Here is a 24,406-nt window from a genome sequence, read left to right on the forward strand (position 1 = left end):
ATGCAAACTATCAAGTGTGTTGTAGTAGGTGATGGTGCCGTTGGAAAGTGAGTGGTCATTACATGCTACAAGAAGTCAACATGCAGTAGGAGTTGCGCTTGTTTAGTTGACTGATTATGGCAAAACTTCCTCGACTAGAACTTGTCTCTTGATCTCTTACACTACCAACAAATTCCCTTCCGAATATGTTCCTACCGTCTTTGATAATTGTAAGTTCGACCCAAGACACTACTATTACGACCGCGCTAATCTGTTATATCTGTGTAGACGCCGTTACTGTAATGATTGGAGATGATCCATACACTCTTGGTTTATTCGATACAGCAGGACAAGAAGATTATGATCGACTTCGACCATTATCATATCCTCAAACGGATGTCTTCTTAGTTTGTTTCTCAGTCACAAGTCCAGCTTCGTTCGAAAACGTGAAAGAGAAATGGTTCCCTGAGGTCCATCATCATTGTCCCGGTGTACCCTGTTTGATCGTTGGCACTCAAGTCGATTTGAGAGAAGATTCAAGTCATTTGGAGAAATTAGCAAGACAGAAACAAAGACCGATTACTACTGAACAAGGTGAAAGATTAGCTAGAGAATTAGGTGCTGTCAAATATGTAGAATGTTCAGCCTTGACTCAGAGAGGTTTAAAGAACGTTTTCGATGAAGTGAGTAGTACAGAATCTTCTAGGCACCACGTTCAAGCTCCAATTATATTTCACAAAGATCTAGCGTGAACACTTGCTGACTTGAATTTTTCCATAGGCAATTGTCGCAGCGCTGGAACCACCCGTCACCAAGAAGAAGAATAAGTGTGTGATATTGTAGAGATCATCCTGATCATACTTTCGACTCTTCCTTCGATCATATATCCTTTTCTTTCTACAGATTGTAATGGTTTCTTCACTATACATATATACCAATATTCTCTCAATGAAATCGCTTTCTTATATCATTAATCAATAAGGAAACAGTTTCGCCCGTTCATTACCCTTCACTTTACTTTTCATTCTGGATTTGATCATTTGGTTAGATGGTTTTCTCTTTTGCTTTTACATCCTTTTTCTAGATTCACGTAAATTGATGACTTTCTTTATCCCTCCTATTCGCTTATTTTGACCTTGACATGGGATGAGATGAGATGTATAAAGAACTTTTGAATCATTCTAGAGCTTAATCCGACAATCGGCGTGCTTGCATTTTTGCTCACCGTATCAGTACCTCTTGTAGACAGCAAATCTGGGAGGTATGCATTATTACAACATTTTGCAATAAAGGAAATTACACGAGTGGATGTGTCTATACCGCTTTGTAATCTATTGTAGGATGAGGATACACTATTCTATATTATGACTCGACATCATCATACAAATCCTCCAAAGACCATTTGGGTCTTAGAGGTAAACCATAGGGATCACTGAATAATCCCGATTGTAGACGTAAGAGACCAGTCCAAGCTATCATTGCTGCGTTGTCTATAAGCCCGGGAAGACGTCATCAGCCACAAGTTCAAAGTTTGACTCCTTCATACAGTGTTTCGAAGAAGGAAGGAGATGAGGATGCAGAAGATCTGATTTACCTGTACACAATGAAATGGGAGGATAGTATAACTTGACTCCTTGTCCATCCCCGACTTCATTTTCACTCATTGTGGTTAACATCGTTTTCAAACTTTTTCTCAAGAACAGATTACTTGCTACTCCACCGGAAACTACAAATCCACCCAAATCGTTCATGTTTGTGCTGTTATCTTTAGCTGTAAGAGCTTGTTGTAATTTGAGAACCAAATGACCAATAGTCGCATTTTGGAATATCCTACTGAATTCTCTTTGATCTGCTTCACTAAGCCTTACTTCTATCTCTTGTTTGGATTGATCACGCCCAGACCGAAGATCGGGGTTGATCTGTCTTTGTAAAGAAGATAATATACCTGAAAATGAGAATGCTTTTATACGTGCTGACTCGTTGGTAGTTAAAGGTATAGGTAATGGTTTAAGTGGATTTTGATCATAAGGTGATAAAGGTGATAAAGATGCAAAAGACTCCAGTATCGCTCCTGGAGATTTCGTTATTGAATAAGGCAACTTTATCAATCTAGCCGCTTTTTCGAATACGTCTCTAATCCCCAACAGACACGATGAGCGTCAGATTGATCGCATTTGCGATGATGTAGGTTTGGTTCACTCACCCGATTTTGCTATCTAATGTATCTAATAGGATCTTGAATTTGTCTTGTGATTCAGCCAAGACTAGCTGCGTATGTCCGCCCGAAACGAGTAAGATCCAAAATGGGAATTTGGGCGGAATAGGTTCAGTCAGAAGTGGTGTCAATGCATGAGCTTGCTACGAGTGAGCAGAAACAAGAACGGCCAGTATCGTTTATCAGCTATAAAATTCGATTTATGTTCAAATAATTGGATAACATACCTACCATATGATGTACTCCAATTAATCTTTTATTCGTACCAGCCGCTAGGCCTTTAGCTGCCATTTCACCTATTGATAAACAACCTCTCATTCCTGGACCTCTCGTATAAGCTATCGCATCAATCTCGCTTATATCAACTTTAGCTTCATTCAAACATCTTGAAATAGCTATTGGTATATTCTTATTATGTGAAGCTTGAGCTAACAAAGGATGTATTCCACCATGTAGAGAGTTTTGATCATGCTGTGAGATAGTGACTAGAGATAATATCTCACGTTGAGATGAGACGATGGAAGCGGATGAATCATCTGCGGAAGACTCAATTCCCAATACTAATAATGGTTTGGAGGTTGATGTCGGTGGTGCTGAGATAGAGTATAGTCGACGAGACGCACAGTGGAGTGAGCTGCATCGGAGCCGAGGGCGAAAAGGTATCATCATAATAACTCCATGAACACGGACAGGTCATGCCAGCAGGACTGATACAGAAGAAACATTGAAGATACACTTCGAACAATTTTGAGAGTAGGTTAGCGGATCACTGTACTGCCGCTAGATTGAGATAAAAGCTGTTATATTTATCAAAGATCCTCGAAATATATCAAAACACACCGTTGGTGAAACGGTATCATGCGTCGTTGCCATCGATGCGGCAAGGGTTCGACTCCCTTACGGTGTATCTTTTTTTTTTTTCGAGAGAGGCAACCCAAGGTGAGCTTCATTTGATATTCTGTTTGAAAACAAAACAGGATTACAAAGGACAAGTGATTGATACGAGATTGATCAGACAAGGGGGTTGGGCGCAGAGCCAGACTATTGAAAGAAGGGAAATTTGGTGGTGACTGGGCCGCGAGCTTGCCGATTTAATCCATCAACGAGCATTGAAGGAGTCAGTCTCTGCATAACTCGACGACACCAATGTTTTACGCGCTTAGTGATATTCTCTTACATCTAGAAACCTTTTTACAGCAGGAGGTTCACTCGCTCTCGAAGGCACTGATATTGGACTGATATACAATGACTGTGCAGCTGGAAAAGATCACTCTATCAATGTTGGAATTCACAACATACAGTACTCAATAGCAGAAGGTGGCAAACTGGCACGAAACTTCTCCATATCATATGCATAACTTCCCTCCAGCATATGTATAACTTGTCTCTACCATACCTGCATATCCATGATTCTGATTGTAATCTACCACTTCCCCTTACAGACCCACTCAATCTAGGTTATGGTTACACTGCAATACCGGTACTGCTGTGAGCACATTTCTCAAGTGTCGGAAGAAACCTAGGAGGATTAGACACCCGAAGTGCTCCTGCCGGTGGAAGCAGTAGTGCTGGTCCCGGTAGGTTTGACGGATTTGCATTCACTGCAAACGTTTCCAGTCCAAGCGTGGACATCTACAGACAATTCAAAGTCAGCAAGATTGGTGCGGTTCCCACGATAGCGGTTGTACTGGCAATCGCTTACCTTCCTCTTTGTCCTTCTCGCTCATGCAGCCATACAATACTCCCATACGACATCTATGCAGATATCTCATGATCAGACAAGATCCTACAATACGATCCTGCAACATGACAGATCTGGCAGCGAAGCCAGTGGGGGAAATCTCAAACGAGCAGGGATCCGAAAGCGAAGATCGGAAAGCAAGAAAAATTAAGAGACTCACGACAACCGTTTGTATTGCTTTTGGGTGCCCGAAACATGATTACAGAGTCTCCTGCACGATGGGGATTGGATTCGTCGCCCCATAATTGCCTGTTATTCCAAGCTGCCTCGCTACCAGCGTTATATTCACTTCTGTTTGTAGACATATCCAGTTGTGCTGATTGTGTAATTTGTGTGTGATCAAGCAGTTTATCAGATCGGATGATATCGTAAGTGTGCCGAAAAAAGATAAAATGTATGAGTAGAAAAGGCCAAATCGGGTCACGATTCAAGGCTTTTTATACGCTATCAAAGACACGATGCCATAGCCCAAGTACACGTTCTTCTCGTACTCTATGCTTGCAACCTTTGTGATGTATCGCTTTCCCAAACACCTCGAACTGATGGGATCCAAGTTTGGAAATAGAGAACAAGCCTAGGCCAAGGGTAGCCTTTCATATAATCTCGCTCCATACTTGCGATCCTTTGACATATGACGATGACTTGTCCCCTCAACACGATTTCTCGGGAATACTGGTCTTCGTGTCGACTTGAATAATCTGAAAAAAAGCTTCTCATAATCACGGTCCTGCGATAACTGCGGGCCGGATAAGACCATTCCCCTCTTTCTAAGTTATATATCGATGACATGTTGAGACTGTCTAAGCGATGGCTCGTGAACCGTCGTGATCCTTTTTGCAAAAGAGACTCTGGCTGTCCTCGACATTTCTCTTATCTTTGCCATTTCAAATCAACATCATGCGATCGGACTCACGATTTCTCCCCGAAACCAAAACCTTTCAGATTGTTTTTTCTTCTTCAAGAATTGCCACTTCTCCACCTTCTGCTATCGTGCATTGAATATGCATTTCTCGCTGTCTGCAGGTCAAGGAAAGGGGAACGATGCCAGAGGGGATCGCGAGAAAGATCGAACACGTACTTTTAGAGCATCTGTCAGTGGTTGATCCAGATTCAAACCCTTTGACATCTTTGAGAATCTGACTAAATCCATAAAGTTGTATATGTAACATGATAATTCCCCCTTTAATGGAACATGCTTGTGAGGGATGTTAATCGTGCACTCTACAGCCAATTAGTAAGGTAGTCGCGTTATGCCGGCCAAATGCCTGTGTTTTTCCATGATTTTATCATTAGGAGCAAGTAAGGGAAATGCATACAATGAAAAATTGAGTATCAATGCCAGTCCGCTCAAGGTCGTAGTTTGGCTTGTAATTCTTCCGTGACAATCTTCTTGTAACTCTCGACGTCTCCCATGAACTTAGTGACTTTACCATCGGCGCAAACCCAAAGCTAAAAATAAACACCGTCTGGTTAGCCAATGACGCAGGACATTCGGCACAGCGAACAATGCGCTGCATATTGCTCACTTGATTAGAAGTGTTGGTGATGAATCTTTCGTCGTGCGAGATTGAGATAACACCTCCTTTGAATACTTTAATGGCGTCGATCAGAGCGTCTATACCTTCAATATCCAAGTGATTCGAGGGCTGAATGATGATGTTATCAGCTCTGGATTCCTTCATTCGGTTGTGATTAGATGATATATTAATAGCTCACCTCATCCAACAATAAGATATGAGGCTTTTGCATTGATAGAACCGCAAAAGCGACTCTTGCTTTTTGACCACCCGATAAAGTATCAATCTTCTGTAAACCTGTTAGACCAGTTATACCAAAAGAACCTAAATGAGATCTATATTCTTGTTCCACTTTACCCGGGAATTTAGATTGTAAGAATGCGACAGGAGTCACAGTCATATCTAATTGATTCACGAAATGTTGAGTGAAATATGATATTCTACATCTTGAATTATGTGATGCTCTTCCATCGATAGGTTGTAAATCTCCTGTCAAAAGTTTAATCATAGTCGATTTACCAGCTCCGTTGGGACCTATAACGGCGATTCTACTATCCATTTGTACGTCAATATTGACATTTCGTAAGATGGTTTTCTCAGGTGTGTAACCGAATGTAGCTTCGTCAAGTTGGAGTAAAGGTGGTGAAATCTTTTCAGGATCAGGGAATTTGAATGATTCTGAATCGTCAACTTCAGGTGGTTCAAGTTCAGGTAATTTCTCCAAAATCTTGATCTTAGATTGAGCTTGTGCAGCTATTAGGCAACACAATATCAGAATCTATCTCCTGCTTCTCTTTCTGATTGAACGGTTGACTCACCTCTATTGGCATTGTACCTCCATCGATCAATATAAGCTTGCAGATGTTGTCGGTATGCCAATTGAGTTTCGTACTCTTTCTTTTGTTGTTTGGCTCGATCGATTTTGGTAGCGTAGAATTGCGAGAAGTTACCCTTGTAGTAGTCGAGTCTTTGAGAGTGTTGGTGGATAATATCGGTAGCAACGGCATCGAGGAATGCTCTGTCGTGCGAGCTATCGAGCAGGAAGGGAGATTGGCGTGAGCTGGCATGCTGTTTGGATGCGAAGAACCACTTACACGACCAATAAGGTTGAATTCCAAGTTTGCAAATATTCTTCTAGCCATGCAATGGCATTCAAGTCCAACATGTTCGACGGTTCATCCAACATGAGTAACTGATTGAAACCAATCGAGAATCAGCCATATTATTTTGGGAACCCAAAATCTTTCCACAGGAGTTGGAAGAGACCACTTACATCTGGTTTAACGAAAAGAGCTCTTGCAAGGGCCAATCTCATTCTCCAACCTCCGGAGAAGGAACTGGTGATTCTCTTTTGATCGTCTTCAGAGAAACCTAAACCTGCCAAAAGTAAACCAGCTCTTGCAGGTCCAGTTTCAGCTTCCATATCAACCAAAGTCTTTTGAACCTCTCCCAACGTATTCAAAACTTCTTCTTTCTCTCTATCAAGTGCTTCAACTTCTTCTGGAGCGATACCTTCTCTGGAAGTGGCTTTATCCAATTCTTCCATTTTAACATTGAGTTCTTTTTCTTCCGTAATATATTTATGTCTCCATACGTCTGCTTGGAGAACTGATTCGAGAGCAGTAGTATCATCTCCACTTATTTCCTGTTCGACATATCTGTGTGCAGGATTGAGCATTAGAGTATAAATCTCACAGGCAAAGTGATATACACTTACAAGACTGAGATATGAGTAGGAATGGGCACTTCTCTCAATGCTAAATGACGAAGTAAGGTAGATTTACCGATACCATTTCGACCGATCAGACTGTAGTGGATTTGATAGGGTATCAGCTATGTAATATCCTCAAGAGGATTTGTCACTCACCCATATCTTCTTCCATGAGCCATAGTGAGGGTGGCACCGGCTCTAAAAAGGGTTATGATTTCGTTGAATTAGCTCGTCATTCGCTCTCAAGATATATTGGTAATAGATTTGGGAAGAACCAGATCCGATCCGATCACATCCGATCAGATCAAGAAAAAGAGAGGAGAAAAAAGCACATACAAAATTCTGTTACTTGCGAAAGAAACATCAATATTTGTAAGATGAATATCTTTTGATTTTCCTTTTGCGGCACCTGATAAATCCAATGGATTGACTTTCATATACATTTCTTCATAAGATTGTTTATTTTGTTTTGACAATTCGATTAATTTGGAACCTTGATATAGATCTCTTCTTGATCTTTTTTCAGCTTTCGCTTTGATCTTAGCTTCTGCTTTTGCCAATTTACCTAAATCGACTCTTGATGCTTGTCCTTTTGTATTCGATTCTAAATCTACTTTACCAGACATGGCGATCGTTGCTGACATTGCTTGGGATCTCATATGAATTGTTTTGTCCAGTTTTGTGGCAACGTTTGTCTTTCGAATTCTTTTGGAAGACTGACTTTCGAGATACGTTAAAAGACGTGACATGCTGTGTATCGTATACGATTAGCATAAGATATCCATCCCAGTATAATCGCATGCGAATCCCTGCTACCGCCGATCCGAATGGGAAAACTCACAAGTCGTCCAAGGCTTTCCCATCCTTCGAGCTCTCCCCGGGAGAGTCTAACATCCCTCTAGTCATATCTACTATATCTTCGACTTCTTCATCTTCATCCTCGATGAGACCTGAGATGTACGAGACGACCACTTCGTCCGTACGAGGAAAGGTTCTTCGCTGTATAGTAATAATGCGCCGTCAGTCTAATCCAGCTGTAGCGCTCGACTTCTCCTCGTGCAATGTAGAACGTGACAGGTCACTCACAATGTCAGATGCAACTTTAGCCATCTTTGCTTATGTCTCCAGTTGACGATGAAGAAGGGTGTTTGAGTGACAAAACGATGATCTCGAATGAAGATATGATAATATTCAACAGAGAAAACCTCGGAGCCGAGAAATGAGCATGACATGTGCACGGAACATATACCACGTCAATATCAGGCTCATGGTTGACATCTCCTTGATCAGGCCTTGTTATCTAAACATTTCCTTTCAATGCTCCCAAGCAAGTCAATGGAAACAAGGATGACCATTCATCAGTCGGTGGAACAAGAACTATGCATATAGCACAAGGATCTAAAAATAAAGCAAAATCATCCATTCCATTCCATCTCAATTCATTTCACTCTTCAGTCGTAACAGTGTGCGTCGATCTCTGACTTCTATTCTCTGGACAAGGTACACTATCCACAGTAGTAAAATACAAAGCTTAAGCAATGAACAATAGATTGGTGTCCATAGCTGAAATCTGCTGTCAGTCGCCGTGGATCTCTGCCCTATGACATAATTCTTATACACTCACGGTGAGAAGCTGATAATTGAGGTTTTTGACTATATTTGCCTTTCAACTCATCTCTTATAGTGTTGAGTAGTTGCACGTAGCTCTGTTGAGGGTACTTGGTCAATGAAGCGATGAAAGCCTGTTCGATACGAGTTATTTCAGTCAGCTTATACAGTCATTTATCGTATCATTTGTGAGCTTACATATGACATTGCACCTGTTGCTTTACCAGCTTCTTGAGTGTCGGCAGACTATAAAGCGAGATGTCAGCTTGTGCTCTTTACCGCACTATCAAGAGGTTGTTGATCCCTCACAGTTTGCGAGTCTTTACATCCAGACCACATGATGACGTCCGCTGGACTGGTCTTGGTTTGTTCGGTTTTCTTTCTAGCATCCGAGTTCTGGTTTGCAAGTGTTTTGCCGATTCTATACAGACCGTTAGTTCTGACAATTTGAGTGAATAATATAGACTACCTACCCCATGAGACCTTTGAGCATACCACCGGTGTCACCCCTACAAATGCTGGTCAGTGATCTCGTGTTCAAAGTGTAACGAGAGGGTGCTCACTTAAGATAACTCATACCTGCACCTAGTAAGCCTGACCCAGCCTCGGCGAGAAGGTTAGGTTCTTTGATAGTACCTTCTGTAGAGTAGATATAAGGTAGATCGAGACATGAACCAGAGTGACATCTAGATAACGTACACGTGATCAGCAGCGGCACATCGTGTCTGATGGCGGCGAGAGACCTACGAGTCGAAGATGGCTGTAAGTCGACAGCCTGGAGGCAAAGGTCTAACGAGTAGATTATGTCTGATTCAGAACATTTATTAGCTTTCACAATAGACAATAGATGTCTCTTAATAAAGCTAATCGGAGTAACATACACTATTTTTCAATGAATAGACATCAGCGTGATTGGTGCTGCGAATGATTGAAAATATGAACTCACATTCATCATCAACTATGTGACCAGCTTGTTGATGATCTAATGGATAGATGACTTCATCATATCCATCATCTTCGTCACCGTCGAGATCTTTGGTTTGACCACCATGTCCGGAGCTACAGCGATGATCAGGTTGAGATAAGCACACTACATCACTGAGAAATCCGGACAACGTGCATCGTGACTTACTAGTGGAAGAACAATGAATCGTTTGCTTGAGCATTTGCAACCAACCATTGACAAGCTTGAAGAATATTATTCCTAGTGGGGATCTGTCGAGAATTTCTCGCATCATCAGTCAACATGACTATATCTTCTGATCTATAGTTATATTTGTCTAAAAGTGCGTGGAATTGAAAATGATATCAGCAATTGATATAGCCAATTTGGATGTCAAATCGAATGAATTGCCAAGTGAGCTCACCAATCAAGAATTTCTGAACATTATGAGCATCATTGATACATCCTGCTAAAGCTTGAGAGGATCCAATATAGTTTATACCGATCTGTGACGAAATCATCAAATAATCAGTTATTGATTTCCCCGAACTATAAGTCGCTAACGAGCTCACGCATAAGGCCTTCCGTTTTCCGGTACCTGCGAACAGTAGATCAGTCTTCATGATTATAATCAACTTCATTCAGAGAATCACTCACATTGAGAATACTGGAAGAAAGGTTGGGCGTTTTGTCCATTTTGTCCATGCAATTGTGGACCATAATGTTGAGTTTGAGTAGGAGGTCGAACTATGAACATTTATCATGATTAGCGTTTTTGATCTTCTAGAAATCTCACTTTGATCGCCCAGAATGATGATGATGATGATGATGACAATACAACCCGAATTGACATGATGAATCTCGTATCCACATGACACTCTGGATTTCACGAATGATAGGGATGTATACGGAATGGAAGAAGATCGATAGAAAGGAAGTCCAAGTGACTCACTCGGAGCTCTTCCGTAAGGTGCATAGCCACCACCTTGTTGACCTGCTGATGGCGGCATGAAGCCTGCTCCAGTCTGATGATAACTTTGTTCTACAGGTGCACCAGTTGGGGGTGCCCATCCTCCTTGACCACCTGAATAGTGTTGTTGAGGTGGAGGAGGTCTTTGATATTCCCCTTGAGGTGGACCGTTGTACGAGTTATATCTGCGGGATTGAAAGCAGTCAGCTTGCACCTCTTGAGATCGTCCCGACCATGGACCCTGAAGGAGCGAGGTAACACAAGTGCAGGGAGCTGCAGAGGTGGATATACGATGATACGTATTGGAAAGAAATGACGCTTCTCACCCCATTTGAGGAGGAGGTGGACCCCAGCCTCCTTGTTGAGGTGGCGGAGGAGGAGGTGCATATCCACCGTATCCGCCATATCCTTGTTGTTGCTGAGGAGGAGGTGGAGGTGCATATCCATATCCTCCTCCGCCTCCTCCTCCATGTTGTTGTTGATGCTGTTGATGATGTCCACCACCGGGGTATTGATTCCAGGACATTATCGCTCTATTCTATTCTTTTCGATTATCGGGCAATGCAGATTACCCGTATGGACAGCAGCTGGCGTGGACTATATGATTGGTAGACTATATGATGTATAAAGATTTATGATAATATAGAGTAACAACTGCGCAATCTTGTGAGCTGTGTCAGAAAGAGAGGGTCATGGAAAAGAAAGGAATGAATTCGGATGTATGATAATGAATTAATCGACATATCCCGGCTTCACGTCATCCGAGAATATAATCCATACACCCTCCCCGTAGTTACATATCATCCAGTTGAATTTGGCACTCGGTTGTTCTTATTCAGCTTTGAATCATGCTACCTCAAGGAATGCTATCCAGCAAGACATGTGATAGATCGATAGGTACATATGAGAACCATGATGCATGAAATTGTCTACTGATCTCTCTTCCTTTACCAGATTAATATAGTCTTCCATTATTCCATATCATAGGAATATGATTTTCGATCTACCCAATCTTTCAATCATTTCATACATGATTACATCCTGATTATCCAACACGCCGAAAAACAGAATAACATGTTTACTTTTTGGGAGGATGAAGAGGCCCCCCGATAGTATTTTTAGCACCTCGAAGTTTGACATTGAGTTTTCTTTCAATCTTCGTTAAGAGTTGTTGATCCGGTACTGCACGTCCTGCTTCTAGATCTGCGATCTGTGAAAATAGATTCAAGGTCAAGATCAGCTACATGTTCAAGTTGGATCGTGGGCTGGGGCAAACCCTATAAGATCATTATGAGGATAAATTAGATTGAGAATATCCAACTTACAGCTGCGGGTTGAGCGTTAACGGAAGTAGCTAATTCTTTTTGAGTCATTGATTTTCCTTCAGCGTTCTTAATTGCCATTCTAGCCGTTGCTACTGCTTTTCCGACGCTATAACAGGTCATCCATGCATGATCAGCCGACGATCGTCCTAATTTCAGATGATGATATATATACATACCTTACATCGACTTTCTCAGGTGGTTTAGGTGCATCATCTCGATCAAGCTTGGCGATACGTTGATGATCGGCGGCTATGATAGGAAGCCATCAGGATAGAGACGAGGTTAAATATGGACCACGGTATATATGAATCGACTAAGCGTTCAATACTCACGTCCTTTATGTTGTCCTGCACCTTTTGATTCTGAAGAAACTACCAAACCGGCTCTTTGAGCGGCTACACAGATAATGTGCAACAATATCAGCATTTCCTGTTCACTGACCTGGCTCATGAATGACAGTGGTAGTACGAGGCTGTCCACTGATTGTTATATACTAACTCACAATTCAGTGCAGATCCTTTGGCGACGGTTGGTCGTTGTTGTTTGAATCCGATGATTTGAGGTTTATCGTCCCAGCCTGACTGTGAGGTTAAGAAGGAGGGGAGGCGAGACGAGACGAGAAATCAAAAGGGTTCATACAGCAATCAAGAAAGAGTAATGGTTGAATTGTTTACGGACAACAGAATAGGTAATGGGTGAGTTCATTTTGATAAGCTAATGCCCGCTTATTCTTCCATTTCAAGATTGTAAGTGACATACCATTTTGAACAGAGGTTTTTCTGATAGCGGAGCTTTAACAAAGATATACTAAAACAGCGACAGTTGATATACAGCTATATTCACTAGCTTTGCAATGATGATATTGATGAGGTGAGCGATCAATGTATTTGAAAGAGATGTGATGAATGGAAATGGATAGAAAGTCAAAGATTCAGTCGTCGTGTGCAGAGGGAGATCGTATGGTGGCGATGGGGGCTACTTTACGATGACGAAAGGGTCACGTGGCAAATGGAAAAAAGGAGGAATGAATGTGGCACTTTCACTTCCCATGCCTTCATCTCAATCAATGCCTATGGATTCATATATTGGACCCAGAGCGGCACTCTGTCAACACCATTTAAGCCTGTCTGATGAGAACGATATATGTGTTCACATGAATATACATATTCACATGGAGATATATAATTACCATTACCATCTATTCATCTCCGTTTTTGGTCTTATTTCATTCATCATCTCTCGTCAAAAGGGTTCCTAAATGGAGAAATCCCATTCAGCTTTCCCGTTCACTTCAGTGAAAAGGGGATAGGTCGAAATACAATCATGTGAGAAGAGAGCAAAGTAAGGCTCACTTGGTATATTCCAATTCATCATCACTATCTTCCAATCTATATCTGTCATCACCCGCTGGTGGTGTAGGTGGGATTTTGCTGACCAGGGAATGAGGTGCATTGGGTAAAGATGGATTAGGATCTTCCTCTTCAGCGTCATCATTGGTCTTTCTCATGAGTGGAGTAGAAGGTGAATTGGAGTTTGATGGGGAGGAAGACAGCAGATCCACTCGTTTTTTAGGTAAGATACCCAATTTAGCTGAACATAGTGAGAAACAGATTTGTCAGTGCTATGCAAGAGATACAGGGAGGAGACCATATTCGGGTTTCGTAACTCACCAGGATCGATTTTTCCTGTTTGCTTATCTGGACTACCAACTGTACCCGAAGTTGAAACCTTCCTTCCCCCAGTGACTTCGATTCTGGATCCACTCATCGTTCTAGCAGGAGGAAGAGGGTCGTCTATATTGGTCGTCATTCAGCTCGAGACCGGTTTTTAGTGAAACATCGTGTGAATTCGAAAGAGTGAACTGAGGTACTCACCATACGCATCGGACGGTTGCCATCTATTTGAACTTTGTCTAATAGGTTGGGTTTGAGATGGAGCGTCAAATGTACTTTCCGATGAGATCGATTCGGATCGTAAGCTTGGTCTAAAAATATATAATCGGCATCAGCACCCCTGACTTTCATTGATTCCATTTACAGTCAGATCGTGAAGAGTGCATGAAGTAAAGGACTTACGACCTATCATCCCAAGCGTTTGCACCCAAGTTTCTATTCTGTTCACCACCTCTTCCACCTCCTATACCTGGCACAGGTCTGGTATATCTATCACCACTAGGAGAAAGGTTTTCAGGTACATAGCCAGATTGGTTTGTTCTTTGTTGGGATTGTTGTTGTGTTTGGTATTCGGTATATTTCGCTTTCGCCTTGGAGAGTAACGAGTTGAAGGTTTGCTTGCCGACTGAGAATTAGGATTCGGGAGGATTCGATTCCAAGAGAAAACGTAGGTGACAAGAATGCGCGTTACACCGAACGTAGAAGGTAAAAGTGTGATTGCGTCAACAGTCAGCAAATGTTCTCGCAAGTATGACTCCTTTTCAGAAGAACAATCCTCGAGATACACTTACCCTCTGCAAACTTTTCAACTTTCTCTTCAAAAGCCAACATACCCGCCGGGTTCTCTCCACCTTCCCTTTGACCATATCTATCTTGTAAACCATCTTGATATTGACCCCCAGCGCTGTGGCCGGGGCCGGATCCAGAATGAAAAGATTGAGATTGAGATTGACCTTGACCATCATAGAATGCATCTTGTTGGTTTGGTTGTTGAGGTCTATTCTTTCTGACTCTAGGTTGGTATGGTAATCCGCCTGAACCACTTCCTGGAGGAGGTGGATTATTTCCTGCGTTCACTCTAGAATGGAATGTAGCTTGTTCCCTTTGATAGGTTTCTTCGTCTGCTAGTTGGAGTGATCTGGCGAATTCCGCATCTAGGTCGACTTGGGCCTGTGACATGAAAGCGCAGGGAAGGTAAGTCAGCGAGTCTACTACGATCATCCGTCACTCCACACATTCGCCCCTACCTGCTCTTCACTCCTAGCTTCTGTCTTTCAGAATGGAAGGCCCTCCATCTTCTCCTCCACGGGCAGTATGACCATATCCGAACGCCATACGTTTGCCCCACCCCTCATCCAGCTCCACTCGGCTGCCTCACTCCAGCACAGACGATGTCCAGATTGTAGAAAGGAGCAACTCACATCTTCCCTTGTTCCAGTCAACTCATCACTCCTGAAATCCGGATCAGTCATTCCCAATAATTGTTCTATCGCTCTATCTGTTGATCCTCCCGACGTCTCTAATATCAGTTCAATTACTGATATTTCCACTGTAGGGAACATCTGATGTAATTCTGCTACTTTTGGATCGCTTATGTCTTCTCTTACCGTAGCGTTGAAAGGAGGTTGTGTCTGAGTAGTGGTATTGGTAGTGGTAGTGGTGGTTGGTTGAGGATGGGTCGGTGGTGGACCTGAAGGTGGGGCATGTTGAAATTCGCCTGCTTCAGTGTGAAGTATGGATGTTGTAGGAGATGTACGGCCTGGAGAAGTTGGAGATGTAGTATTGGACATCTTGGACTGGATTGATAGACCGGATGTTGTAGGAGCAAAGTGCAGTGAAGAAAGATGACTTTGATCAAATGAGGTGAATGCGACAAGAAGAAAGCAGTGTTCGTGTAACTACTGTTTATTTGTAATGACGAGAGTGCACTTGGCGACAATTGGGCTAACTACTACGGGGGAGTTTAACCGGTTATTCCCATTCCTAGTCATGTAAATCAACTTTCCGTTCATCTTCGTAGACATGGCATGCATAAATGAAAACCCAAATATATAAACATATACACCCAAAAGCTAGAAGTAGCGCAGACTCAATGTTAGTCAGCCCAAACATACTACAATACCAATCTTCTCTTCCTATGCTTGAGAGGGCAGACTTCAGTATACCATCTCAATGATCTTATCTCCCAAAAAGCATCTGTGAAGGCTTGAGGGTTTTTATCGATAAAATCATTAGGTGTCCATCCTACATTTCCTGCACATCCTGAAGAAGTCCACTGTGCATCTGCTCCTCCCCATACTCCACCGAATGTCAAGTTGATCTATCATCCCGTTACAATCACAACAGCAGCTTCAGCACAACATACAAGCAACTTACGCTTGGAACAATGATCGATCACTCACAATGATTTCATGTTCATCAAATTGTTGCGATACATCACATTGATCGGTCGGGAAATTGGCTATTGGAGTACCCCATAATGATTCCATGACGACTTGCGAACCTGTAGTGATGTCCGTTGGAGCTGTAGCAGCATTATGAGGCCAAAACCAAAAGGAGAATCCTCGAGTTCGAGATCGACGCATCACGAAGCTATAGTAGGGGGATCCGAATTTTAGTAAGCATTCGATACCAAGACATTTTCAACCACATGATATTTCTTCCACCTGTCTACAACCATGAATTGGCGTTAATCAAGAGATATTAAAAGTACTCACATTCCCCCTCCGTTCTTGTTAAACTCTTCTCCGAAACTCTTACCGCTCTTATCTCTTACTCCACACCCTACACCACCTCTGCAATCGTTCAACAAAGTTGTTCCCGATCCTCTGTTGGTCGAGGGCATTGTACAGCCATTCTGTGAACCGTCGGTATGGAGAGTGAATAGATTATTGGAATAAGCATTTGAGATACCATAAAGACCTTCGATTATATCGACTTCGCCTCCTGTTGGCCATGGTCCTTGTCTCGTACATGTCCAGAAAGCTAGAGGACCACCTGTCAGCCCAGAGCCCACATGTGCAGTGTGTGAGACTGTGAATCTAAAGGATGGCAGGACGAGAAGAAGAATACGGTTGAAGTCAAAGGAGGATGTGGAAGATCATGTGATTCTGCTTGATCCTCGCACAACACAAAAACAATCGAATGACCTCGCTTCATCGCCCTCATTCCTCGCATATGATCACCCGAAGAAGCCGTGAATTGGCTCACCTGGCCAGGTTCCACATCCAGTAGGCATATGAGCTACATCCATAATCAAGATACCCTTTAAACAGACCTTCACGTCAGTTATCGAGAGATCGTCCATTTCCCTGTATTATATTGGGAAGATTTCAACTCACATCGGTATAAGTATCTTTACTATGAATCCTGACTGAATCCCTTCCCCTTGAGGATGGATCGAATACGTTGGTAGAATCTGCTCTCATGAAGAATGTATCGCCATTGGCTATAAATCCGCTCCCATTGACGATTCAGCGAGATCAACAGCCTGTGGAATAATCCCACGAAAACGAACCCCTTTTCAAGATGGAAAATCGAACCTACAGTATGATAGGTTCCTAGCGATTGCGGTCTCTTGATTCACGTAGCTACAGTGATAATAGTCAAATCAATTCCGTCCGATCCAATCACGATCTAACACAGAAGGAATGTCATGTCCAATCAAAAGACTCACTTGACTCTACCTTCAGTTGGATCATCCCATTCCCACCATGTAAACCCTTCAAAGAAATCATTACCTTTCCAAGTTTTCTATGAAACACATTTGGGAAGTTTAGAATCAGAATCAGCACATGATTATGTTCATAAGAAAATACATGACATATGAGCTCTGTGAAGGTGAAACTCACAGAAAGCGTATAAGTAGCTGCCAGAGCTGTATTCAATAATGGTAATGAGAGGACGAATGATTTGAGTAACATCGCTAATGCTCCACGATAACAGCTGACAGATGAAGCGACGTGAAAAGGGGGAGTGGCAAAATGAGCAGAACCAACAAACCGAGTTAAAATGAGTGTGATGGTAGAAATGAAACGGAGGAGGAGACTACGATTGACTCAGTCAATATCGATATAAGAAGACGAGAGGAGATTGAGGGGAAAGATCGAATGAAACTGATAGAAGAGAGAGAGAGAGAGAGAAGAGGGAATGATATGCATTTTCATCATTATATAGTAACATGAATAGATTGGTAACGCCAAACAAACAACATGCAATCGTTCTAACCATAGGAAGACAAAAAGCCAAGAACACGTTGTAAAAAGGAATCATCGACAAAACGATCCGTGCAACAACCAAAAAAGGGGGATCAATGATACAAGTAGGGTCCATTTTCATCATTCAACGTTACAAACGACCACGGCGACAAGCAACCAAAACACGATCTCATAATCCTTGCACTAAATCATCCAAGCCACAAAGGTGAGCGGTAACATGGGATACATGATTTGATTCATCATCTACAACACGAATCAAATAAATTCAATTGAAAATCACACCTAACGTGCACTAAACTACCACAACCATGTCGTCGACAGAGTAATCGACGTCTTCATACTCATATTCGTAACCATCATTGACAGCCGCTTCATCCTCATCCTCTGATGTCTGGCTCTTCAATTCGTAAACTCTCAATGCTCTGACCTTCCAGTAAGCATCTTTGAAAGCATCAGGGTTGTTCATGACGTGATCTTCGCAGGTACTAGGACATCCTTGTTGACCGTAGACCGCTCCTGCCCAGTCCCCACATAACGTATTGTCGAACTGAATGCTGATTAGACAAGTTCACACGCAAACACACCGATGGGCCGAGGACTTACAATGATTCGATGTTGACCGAAATGTTCCTTCATGTTGCATTGTGTGGAAGGGAAGTTGGCGAAAGGTTTGCCGAAATGGGCAGGGTCGACATGGGCGGCGCCGGTTCTGACATCGGCAGGAGCGTGACCACCTCGAGGCCAGAACCACATTTTGATGCCCGTGTCTGATCGTTTCATGACGTACCTGTGAGACGATTAGCGAATTCGTCGTCAGCTGAATAGAAGGGGAGATCTATACTCACCACCCACCACTGATTTTGTTGAAAGCAGGACCAAAGGAATCTCTTCGGTTGTCCTTGACTCCACAGCCTTGGTTATCGCTCCCGTGGACTGCGCAGTCGGAGCTGAGTTGTTGACCTGATTCATCGACGTTCTTAGGAATGGTGCAACCCGGTGTAGTGTGGAGAGTACCTTGATTGGTGCCCCGGCCATTGACTCCTTCGATGATGTCAATTTCGCCGCCGTTGGGCCATTGATCCGTAGTAGAGGTCCAAAATGCTACAAGTGGTCAGCGAAAGGAGACTGAACAAAGTAAAGATGTGAGATCGATCGGGAGAGGTGAATGGCGTACCTGGCCATGTACCACAACCAACTGGCATGTGTTGGATATCGGCAATAAAGATTCCCTGGAATCGATGTTATCTCAAGCTATAGTAAAAGAAATTATCAGGAAGCATTATTTACATTACCGAAGGTATCTTTACTCTCGATCCTGACGGAATCTCGACCTCGTTGTCCAGGTTGAACCTTGTGTTTATAATCGGTCCTCATGACAAATGTGTTGTGATCGGAGACTGCATGTAGATGACGATTCAGCACAAATCTTGAATATGGTTGCCATCAGACAACGTTGTGATAAAATGGACAGCAAAGGAAAGGGGCTCGGATCAAGCGCGCAGTCGAGGGTGATTCATGTGATGGAAGGTAGATCAAGACCGAATGAAAACAAAACATAAAGTCACGATACCAGGAACTTACCGTAAGAAAGGTTCTTGTTTCTAGCATCGGTTTCGGAAACGTAGCTGCAGCGTCAAAAAGCTGTCAGCATTTATGAATAGGATGGGGAAGTGAGGATCTGTATGAGACTATGAGGGCATATTGGGGCGAGTGAGACGGAGACAGTCACTACTTACTTCACTCGTCCATGTGTAGGGTCATCGAAGGTCTTCCAATCGAAGCCATCGAAGAAGCTTTTGCCAGTGTAGGATTTCTGCGGTGTACATGGTAGTGTTAGCAGATGTACAATACACAAAGATGATCAGCAAGACAGGGGCGAGTGAGTATCGAGAAGATGTGAGTTGTATAGGCTTGTGGCGAAGGAGTGAAAGCTGACGTGAGAAATCAAAATTGATAGAGACGAGCTTGAAAATATGAAAGCTTTTGCGAGATAGGAAGTAGAAGATGCGAATAGAAGATAGATTTGTTTCATTACTCACAGCAAGTTTGTAAGATGAAGCCTGAACCAGAACTTGTTGAGGCTCATCGATGACATTAAAGGTGAGAGAAAAAGGTAAGAGAGCTACGATATTACGAAGGATCGGTGACATCCTTGATTAGGATCTCAAGATGATTTTGGAATGAGGATGACAAGAGAGAATTTGACTGTATAATGAGGAATGATCGAATGGAATGTAGGTTGAAAGAAAAGAAAGAAAAAGAGAAGAAAGCTGTGATTAGTGTATGAAAAAGGGGGTTTATATACCTCTTCGACAATACCTATAGGATGGAAGGGGGAGGTGTCACTCGCCTTGTGTGTCTCATTCTTGGTCCCTGGGGGGAAAGTGTTATTGTGTCGGGGATGTCATTCGGTCATTTCCAGTCCAAATCAAACACATGATCAAACGATGACGATGGTGTTGATGCAGGATTTGATGCGCACGGATCATATTTCAAGTGGTTGTGACGATCAACACAGCAGCATTACTGCCCAATCATCAGATGAATGACGTACTCTTCTCTCGCTTGTTTACCTCCGGGCTCATCGTCGTTATTGATACTTACTATACAGTCAGTAGATTGTATCAGCATATGAAGGGAATAAAACGAAGAGACAAAGACCAAGATTCAGTCAACAGGAATACGCGTGAGTACAGCTCATTTCCACTTCTCGCATGATCAAGTTCGTTTGTTTAAGCTTAAGCAGTTTACAATATAAGTGATTCATGCGATGTTGATGGTTGTACAGGGCAATTTGGAGTATGATATCTCATGATCACACCGCTAATCCTCTTCACTTTCAACGTCCATATCCATATCAACATCTTCTTCACCTTCAGCATCTTGATCCTGGCCTCCTGCGGCAGGTGCAGCTTGTTCTTCCTCTTCCTCATCAGTGTCCACGTAATCTCTTGATTTCTTTTTTGATCCACCTGTTGTAGAAATCTTTGCTTTTTTCCTCTGCCTTTCTTTCTCTTCAATTCTTCTCTCAGCCCTTTCCATCTCATCTAAATCAGTTTCTTCTTCCTCAACGGCATCCTCGTCATCTTCATCATCACTGTAGCTTTTGCCCTTTCTCTTTTTGTTTTTGTTTTTCCTTTTCTTTGAAGACGATTTACCATAATCATCTTCTTCGTCAGAATCAGCAACTACGAATCCATCATCTTCATCGTAATCTCCACCTGCACCTAAACCAGCTAATGAATCATTTGCCGTCCTCCTTGATGATCTAGGTTTATCATTTGATACATCTGAACCTTCTTCATCTTCTGTATCCGAATAATATGACTTCTTGTTGAACTTTCTCTTATTGACTCCACCACTTGAGGTTCTACCTAATCTGTTGCTGTTACCGGCGGTTGACTTTCTGACTGTTGATGATATTGGTTTATGACTTTTAATTAGATCAATGTTAGGTGCTGATTTCAGTAACAGCTTTTGTAACGTTTCCTCGTCTGCGGTCTCCTCCAACATTTTCATCCTTGAATGTTTGACATGTTGTTGTCCGACATGTTTGACCAACTCCAAATGTGTTTTCGAATCCATAGATGTGGGTAACAATGATAATTGTCCCGCTATTGATCTTTCCGTCACCAAAACAGTTTCATTAGGTGCTGTAACAGCTAAGAAGGTGGTTGATGATACGGTATTGATAATTTCTTCCGTAGATTTACCGGCCGGAATAGGCGGTTTGGGGTCTTGTGGACGAGCCAAAGTCGCTCCGTGTGAAGGTGCAACATCAAACAGATCTGAACCTAATTGAAGTGAAACTGAACCATCTGACCACCGAAGCATACGAGCGTTACTTTGTCGCATCTAAATTGAGGGAAAGAGCCATCAGCATTAGCGACATTTTACTCCTCCTCGTATACTGCGTTTCCTTCCACTGTTAACGAAAACGACTTACAGGTTCACCATCACCTCCTGTAACCCATTTCCACCTAATAGTATTCCTCACACCGATCATTCTTGATTTAGCGGCAATTGGATTTATTGACCCATCTATAGTTTCTTCTCCATTCAAATTTTCTCTATATAAATCAGGTTCATATGGGCTTGAATCGACATTTACGTATGCAGGTAATTTCATATGCCAAACTTTATCATCTGTAGCTTTCATTTTATTCCATTGTGGAATAGGTAATGTTGCCCATCTTTCATCTATTTTTTCTTCTCCGACATCTTCTTCTTCATATTCTAATGGATTCGCTGAACCTGATCTAGATCTGGATCTGGATCTGGTCCGAGAGCCTGATCGACGTGAAGCGGGTGTACCAGTCGAGGTCCTTCCTCTTTTAGCTCTTTCATCTTCTTCGTCATCATCACCGAACTTCGATGGTCATATATATCAGCTATACATCCTTTCTGGTTCGCACTTGGATATGTATCGTAGCTTACCAGATCACCAGCTCGATCCTCGTCCACAACGGGTGATTGAGCTTGATCTTGAGCTTGAGCTTGAGCAGGTGATTTGGAACTTGAAGCTACAGGCGACGGTTGGCGAGAAGCTACTTGGGCTTGTCCGTCATTATCGGAATCACCGAAAAGATCGTCTTCTCTTCCTGAATCTGACATCTTTATATATGATCGTATCTCAAGGTGTATCTGATACGTCTGTTGTGATGAGATAGTTGACATCAATATCTATTATATGTCGTGAATTCGCGTATGGGATCCTGGAACCGGGGGTAATTAACATCAGGATAAATTGCCACATGATCGGTGATTCGGTGTTATGGGACCCTTTCCAGGTTCACTTTACTCCGTTTTGCACCATACTTGATCAATCGTACTCGCTCACCATAGCAACACTCGTCGACACCATCAAACCCCATTTGAAAACAACCGTAATCTCCAATCCTTCTCGTTCATAAACCCCTTTTGTACTCCCCACTCATCATCCTTTTCTTAGATACAAAATGGCCTCTCGTCTCGCCCTCAAGAGCCTTCGGACAGCGGGTAAGTCACCATCTTTAGAAGGTCTGGAGAAGAAAAAACCGAGAGAAAATGGGATTAATGCTAATGTCGGATGTGTTTCGGCCGTTTTCGTTTTCAATGTATAGCTCTCGCCAGGCCTGCTCCTCGAGTTGTTGCCCAAAGGTGAGTTCTTGAACATCACCTCAATGATAAAGTACGATAAGCTGATGGTGCCATTTATACATAGCGTTCGGTTCCTTGCTACCCGTTAGTCAAATCACCTTCTTAGATTGTTGAGTTTTAGATATCTGACCTGTTTGGATGGGAAAAAATAGAACCTACACCCGATGAAAAGGCTGAACAAATCATCAACTCCGTCCCTTCATCTTCACTTTTCACAAAGACTGGTGGTGTACTCTTAGGTACAGGTTTAACAGCTGCCGCCATATCTTCAGAGCTTTACGTGAGTGTCAAACGTCGGTGTAGATGGGAAAAAATGTGAATGTTAGGAAGAAGCCTGAACGGAATATCGAATAGAGCTTTAGTTTGTAGAAGTTATCGGAGGATTATGGATATGCCGCTATAACAGGGATAGAAACGGGGTTCTGAGCTGAGCAATGTGCTGATCACCATTCTTGCTATCAATCAGGTTGCCAACGAAGAGACCGTTCTTGCTGTTGGTTTCTTGGTTATCTTCACCGCCATCGCTCGATCTATCGGTGCTCCTTACTCTGGATGGGCCAACAACCACATTGAGGTTAGTCACCCATCTTTTCCGAGAAATGGACGTCATTGATGAATTGATTGATATAAACTATTTTGATGTCCGTTCCATTCCACTCCACCACTGCACTTATCCGACATACCACTTTCGTCCCTCCATCGTTCTTACCACTCGCATTTCTCTCCCTTTTCTGTAACATATCTCACGCCAATAGCGAATCAAAGGTATCCTCAACTCTGCTCGATCTGAACACACCAAAGCCGTTACCGACCGAATCGAGTCCGTATCTCAACTCAAAGACGTCGTTCCTCTCACCGAATCACTTTACGCAGTAGCCAAAGAGACCAATGTTATCGAACATGAGAACTTCAAGATCGCTCAAGAGAACGCAGTCAAATCCGAACTCAAAGCCGTTCTTGATTCTTGGGTTAGATACGAACAACAACAAAGAGAGGCTGAACAAGCAGCTTTAGTTAAAACAGTTCAAGCTAACGTTGAATCTGAATTATCTAAACCTGCTTTCAAGAAACAACTATTAGAAGAAGCTTTATCACAAATTGAGCGTGAGTAATCGATCTTCTGTTTCTGTCAAGATGGTTCGAATGAATCAATTTTAGCTGATTTTGTACATGGTGATATAGAACTCTCTAAATCTAAAGCTATCTAAGTGATGGTTTAGATGAACTGGGAGGAGAAAGGGGATAAGCGGACGGATAAACCAAAAAGTGCTCGAAGTTGAGGAGGTCGTTGCGGTAGATAGACTTCAGTACGAATATCAAAAGCATGAAAGCTATCGCTGGGAAGTGATCGCTGAGATGAGTTGCATT

General features: G+C 42.6%; 10 protein-coding genes and 1 non-coding gene across 11 annotated transcripts; 3 read left to right on the top strand and 8 right to left on the bottom strand.

Moving 5' to 3' along the window:
* Positions 1–822, top strand: IL334_000795 (cell division control protein 42; the record flags this gene model as incomplete). The annotated part of the gene is made up of 4 exons (XM_062932559.1): positions 1–47; positions 139–209; positions 268–662; positions 760–822. The coding sequence occupies 4 exons, from the start codon at positions 1–3 to the stop codon at positions 820–822; spliced, it is 576 nt and encodes a 191-aa protein (XP_062788610.1).
* Positions 823–1,341: 519 nt separating this feature from the next.
* On the bottom strand, positions 1,342–2,860 carry IL334_000796 (uncharacterized protein; the record flags this gene model as incomplete). The annotated part of the gene is made up of 4 exons (XM_062932560.1): positions 1,342–1,469; positions 1,574–2,112; positions 2,183–2,337; positions 2,426–2,860. 4 exons carry the CDS (start codon positions 2,858–2,860, stop codon positions 1,342–1,344), a joined length of 1,257 nt encoding a protein of 418 aa, XP_062788611.1.
* Positions 2,861–3,030: 170 nt separating this feature from the next.
* On the top strand, positions 3,031–3,101 carry IL334_000797. Its single transcript has one exon. It is a non-coding gene; the product is annotated as a tRNA-Gly (tRNA).
* A 2,181-nt stretch (positions 3,102–5,282) lies between these two features.
* Positions 5,283–8,273, bottom strand: IL334_000798 (uncharacterized protein; the record flags this gene model as incomplete). Its single annotated transcript, XM_062932561.1, has 11 exons — positions 5,283–5,384; positions 5,462–5,581; positions 5,652–6,205; positions 6,271–6,482; positions 6,547–6,644; positions 6,726–7,110; positions 7,170–7,259; positions 7,320–7,361; positions 7,500–7,913; positions 8,005–8,162; positions 8,250–8,273. The coding sequence occupies 11 exons, from the start codon at positions 8,271–8,273 to the stop codon at positions 5,283–5,285; spliced, it is 2,199 nt and encodes a 732-aa protein (XP_062788612.1).
* Positions 8,274–8,694: 421 nt separating this feature from the next.
* On the bottom strand, positions 8,695–11,210 carry IL334_000799 (metacaspase-1; the record flags this gene model as incomplete). The annotated part of the gene is made up of 14 exons (XM_062932562.1): positions 8,695–8,726; positions 8,788–8,905; positions 8,970–9,017; positions 9,081–9,192; positions 9,245–9,280; positions 9,335–9,457; positions 9,519–9,578; positions 9,714–9,830; positions 9,904–10,051; positions 10,139–10,220; positions 10,287–10,312; positions 10,372–10,461; positions 10,667–10,869; positions 11,011–11,210. The coding sequence occupies 14 exons, from the start codon at positions 11,208–11,210 to the stop codon at positions 8,695–8,697; spliced, it is 1,395 nt and encodes a 464-aa protein (XP_062788613.1).
* Positions 11,211–11,762: 552 nt separating this feature from the next.
* IL334_000800 (multiprotein-bridging factor 1) lies at positions 11,763–12,771 on the bottom strand (the record flags this gene model as incomplete). The annotated part of the gene is made up of 6 exons (XM_062932563.1): positions 11,763–11,894; positions 12,010–12,115; positions 12,186–12,258; positions 12,342–12,404; positions 12,512–12,590; positions 12,769–12,771. The coding sequence occupies 6 exons, from the start codon at positions 12,769–12,771 to the stop codon at positions 11,763–11,765; spliced, it is 456 nt and encodes a 151-aa protein (XP_062788614.1).
* Positions 12,772–13,241: 470 nt separating this feature from the next.
* IL334_000801 (uncharacterized protein) lies at positions 13,242–15,472 on the bottom strand (the record flags this gene model as incomplete). The annotated part of the gene is made up of 8 exons (XM_062932564.1): positions 13,242–13,263; positions 13,362–13,599; positions 13,680–13,802; positions 13,884–13,993; positions 14,085–14,307; positions 14,474–14,566; positions 14,636–14,852; positions 15,104–15,472. The coding sequence occupies 8 exons, from the start codon at positions 15,470–15,472 to the stop codon at positions 13,242–13,244; spliced, it is 1,395 nt and encodes a 464-aa protein (XP_062788615.1).
* A 323-nt stretch (positions 15,473–15,795) lies between these two features.
* Positions 15,796–17,605, bottom strand: IL334_000802 (uncharacterized protein; the record flags this gene model as incomplete). The annotated part of the gene is made up of 8 exons (XM_062932565.1): positions 15,796–16,002; positions 16,085–16,274; positions 16,400–16,667; positions 16,893–16,947; positions 17,024–17,130; positions 17,229–17,272; positions 17,359–17,435; positions 17,534–17,605. The coding sequence occupies 8 exons, from the start codon at positions 17,603–17,605 to the stop codon at positions 15,796–15,798; spliced, it is 1,020 nt and encodes a 339-aa protein (XP_062788616.1).
* Positions 17,606–18,191: 586 nt separating this feature from the next.
* Positions 18,192–20,049, bottom strand: IL334_000803 (uncharacterized protein; the record flags this gene model as incomplete). The annotated part of the gene is made up of 8 exons (XM_062932566.1): positions 18,192–18,446; positions 18,503–18,686; positions 18,745–19,000; positions 19,074–19,128; positions 19,187–19,296; positions 19,481–19,524; positions 19,636–19,712; positions 19,939–20,049. The coding sequence occupies 8 exons, from the start codon at positions 20,047–20,049 to the stop codon at positions 18,192–18,194; spliced, it is 1,092 nt and encodes a 363-aa protein (XP_062788617.1).
* A 673-nt stretch (positions 20,050–20,722) lies between these two features.
* Positions 20,723–22,513, bottom strand: IL334_000804 (uncharacterized protein; the record flags this gene model as incomplete). Its single annotated transcript, XM_062932567.1, has 3 exons — positions 20,723–21,754; positions 21,846–22,268; positions 22,337–22,513. 3 exons carry the CDS (start codon positions 22,511–22,513, stop codon positions 20,723–20,725), a joined length of 1,632 nt encoding a protein of 543 aa, XP_062788618.1.
* Positions 22,514–22,857: 344 nt separating this feature from the next.
* On the top strand, positions 22,858–24,246 carry IL334_000805 (uncharacterized protein; the record flags this gene model as incomplete). Its single annotated transcript, XM_062932568.1, has 7 exons — positions 22,858–22,897; positions 23,002–23,038; positions 23,103–23,122; positions 23,191–23,318; positions 23,505–23,612; positions 23,794–24,142; positions 24,221–24,246. 7 exons carry the CDS (start codon positions 22,858–22,860, stop codon positions 24,244–24,246), a joined length of 708 nt encoding a protein of 235 aa, XP_062788619.1.
* Between the last annotated feature and the right edge of the window lie 160 nt (positions 24,247–24,406).

This window comes from Kwoniella shivajii, chromosome 1 (assembly GCF_035658355.1).
Source record: "Kwoniella shivajii chromosome 1, complete sequence".
NCBI classification, from domain to species: Eukaryota; Fungi; Basidiomycota; class Tremellomycetes; order Tremellales; family Cryptococcaceae; genus Kwoniella; species Kwoniella shivajii.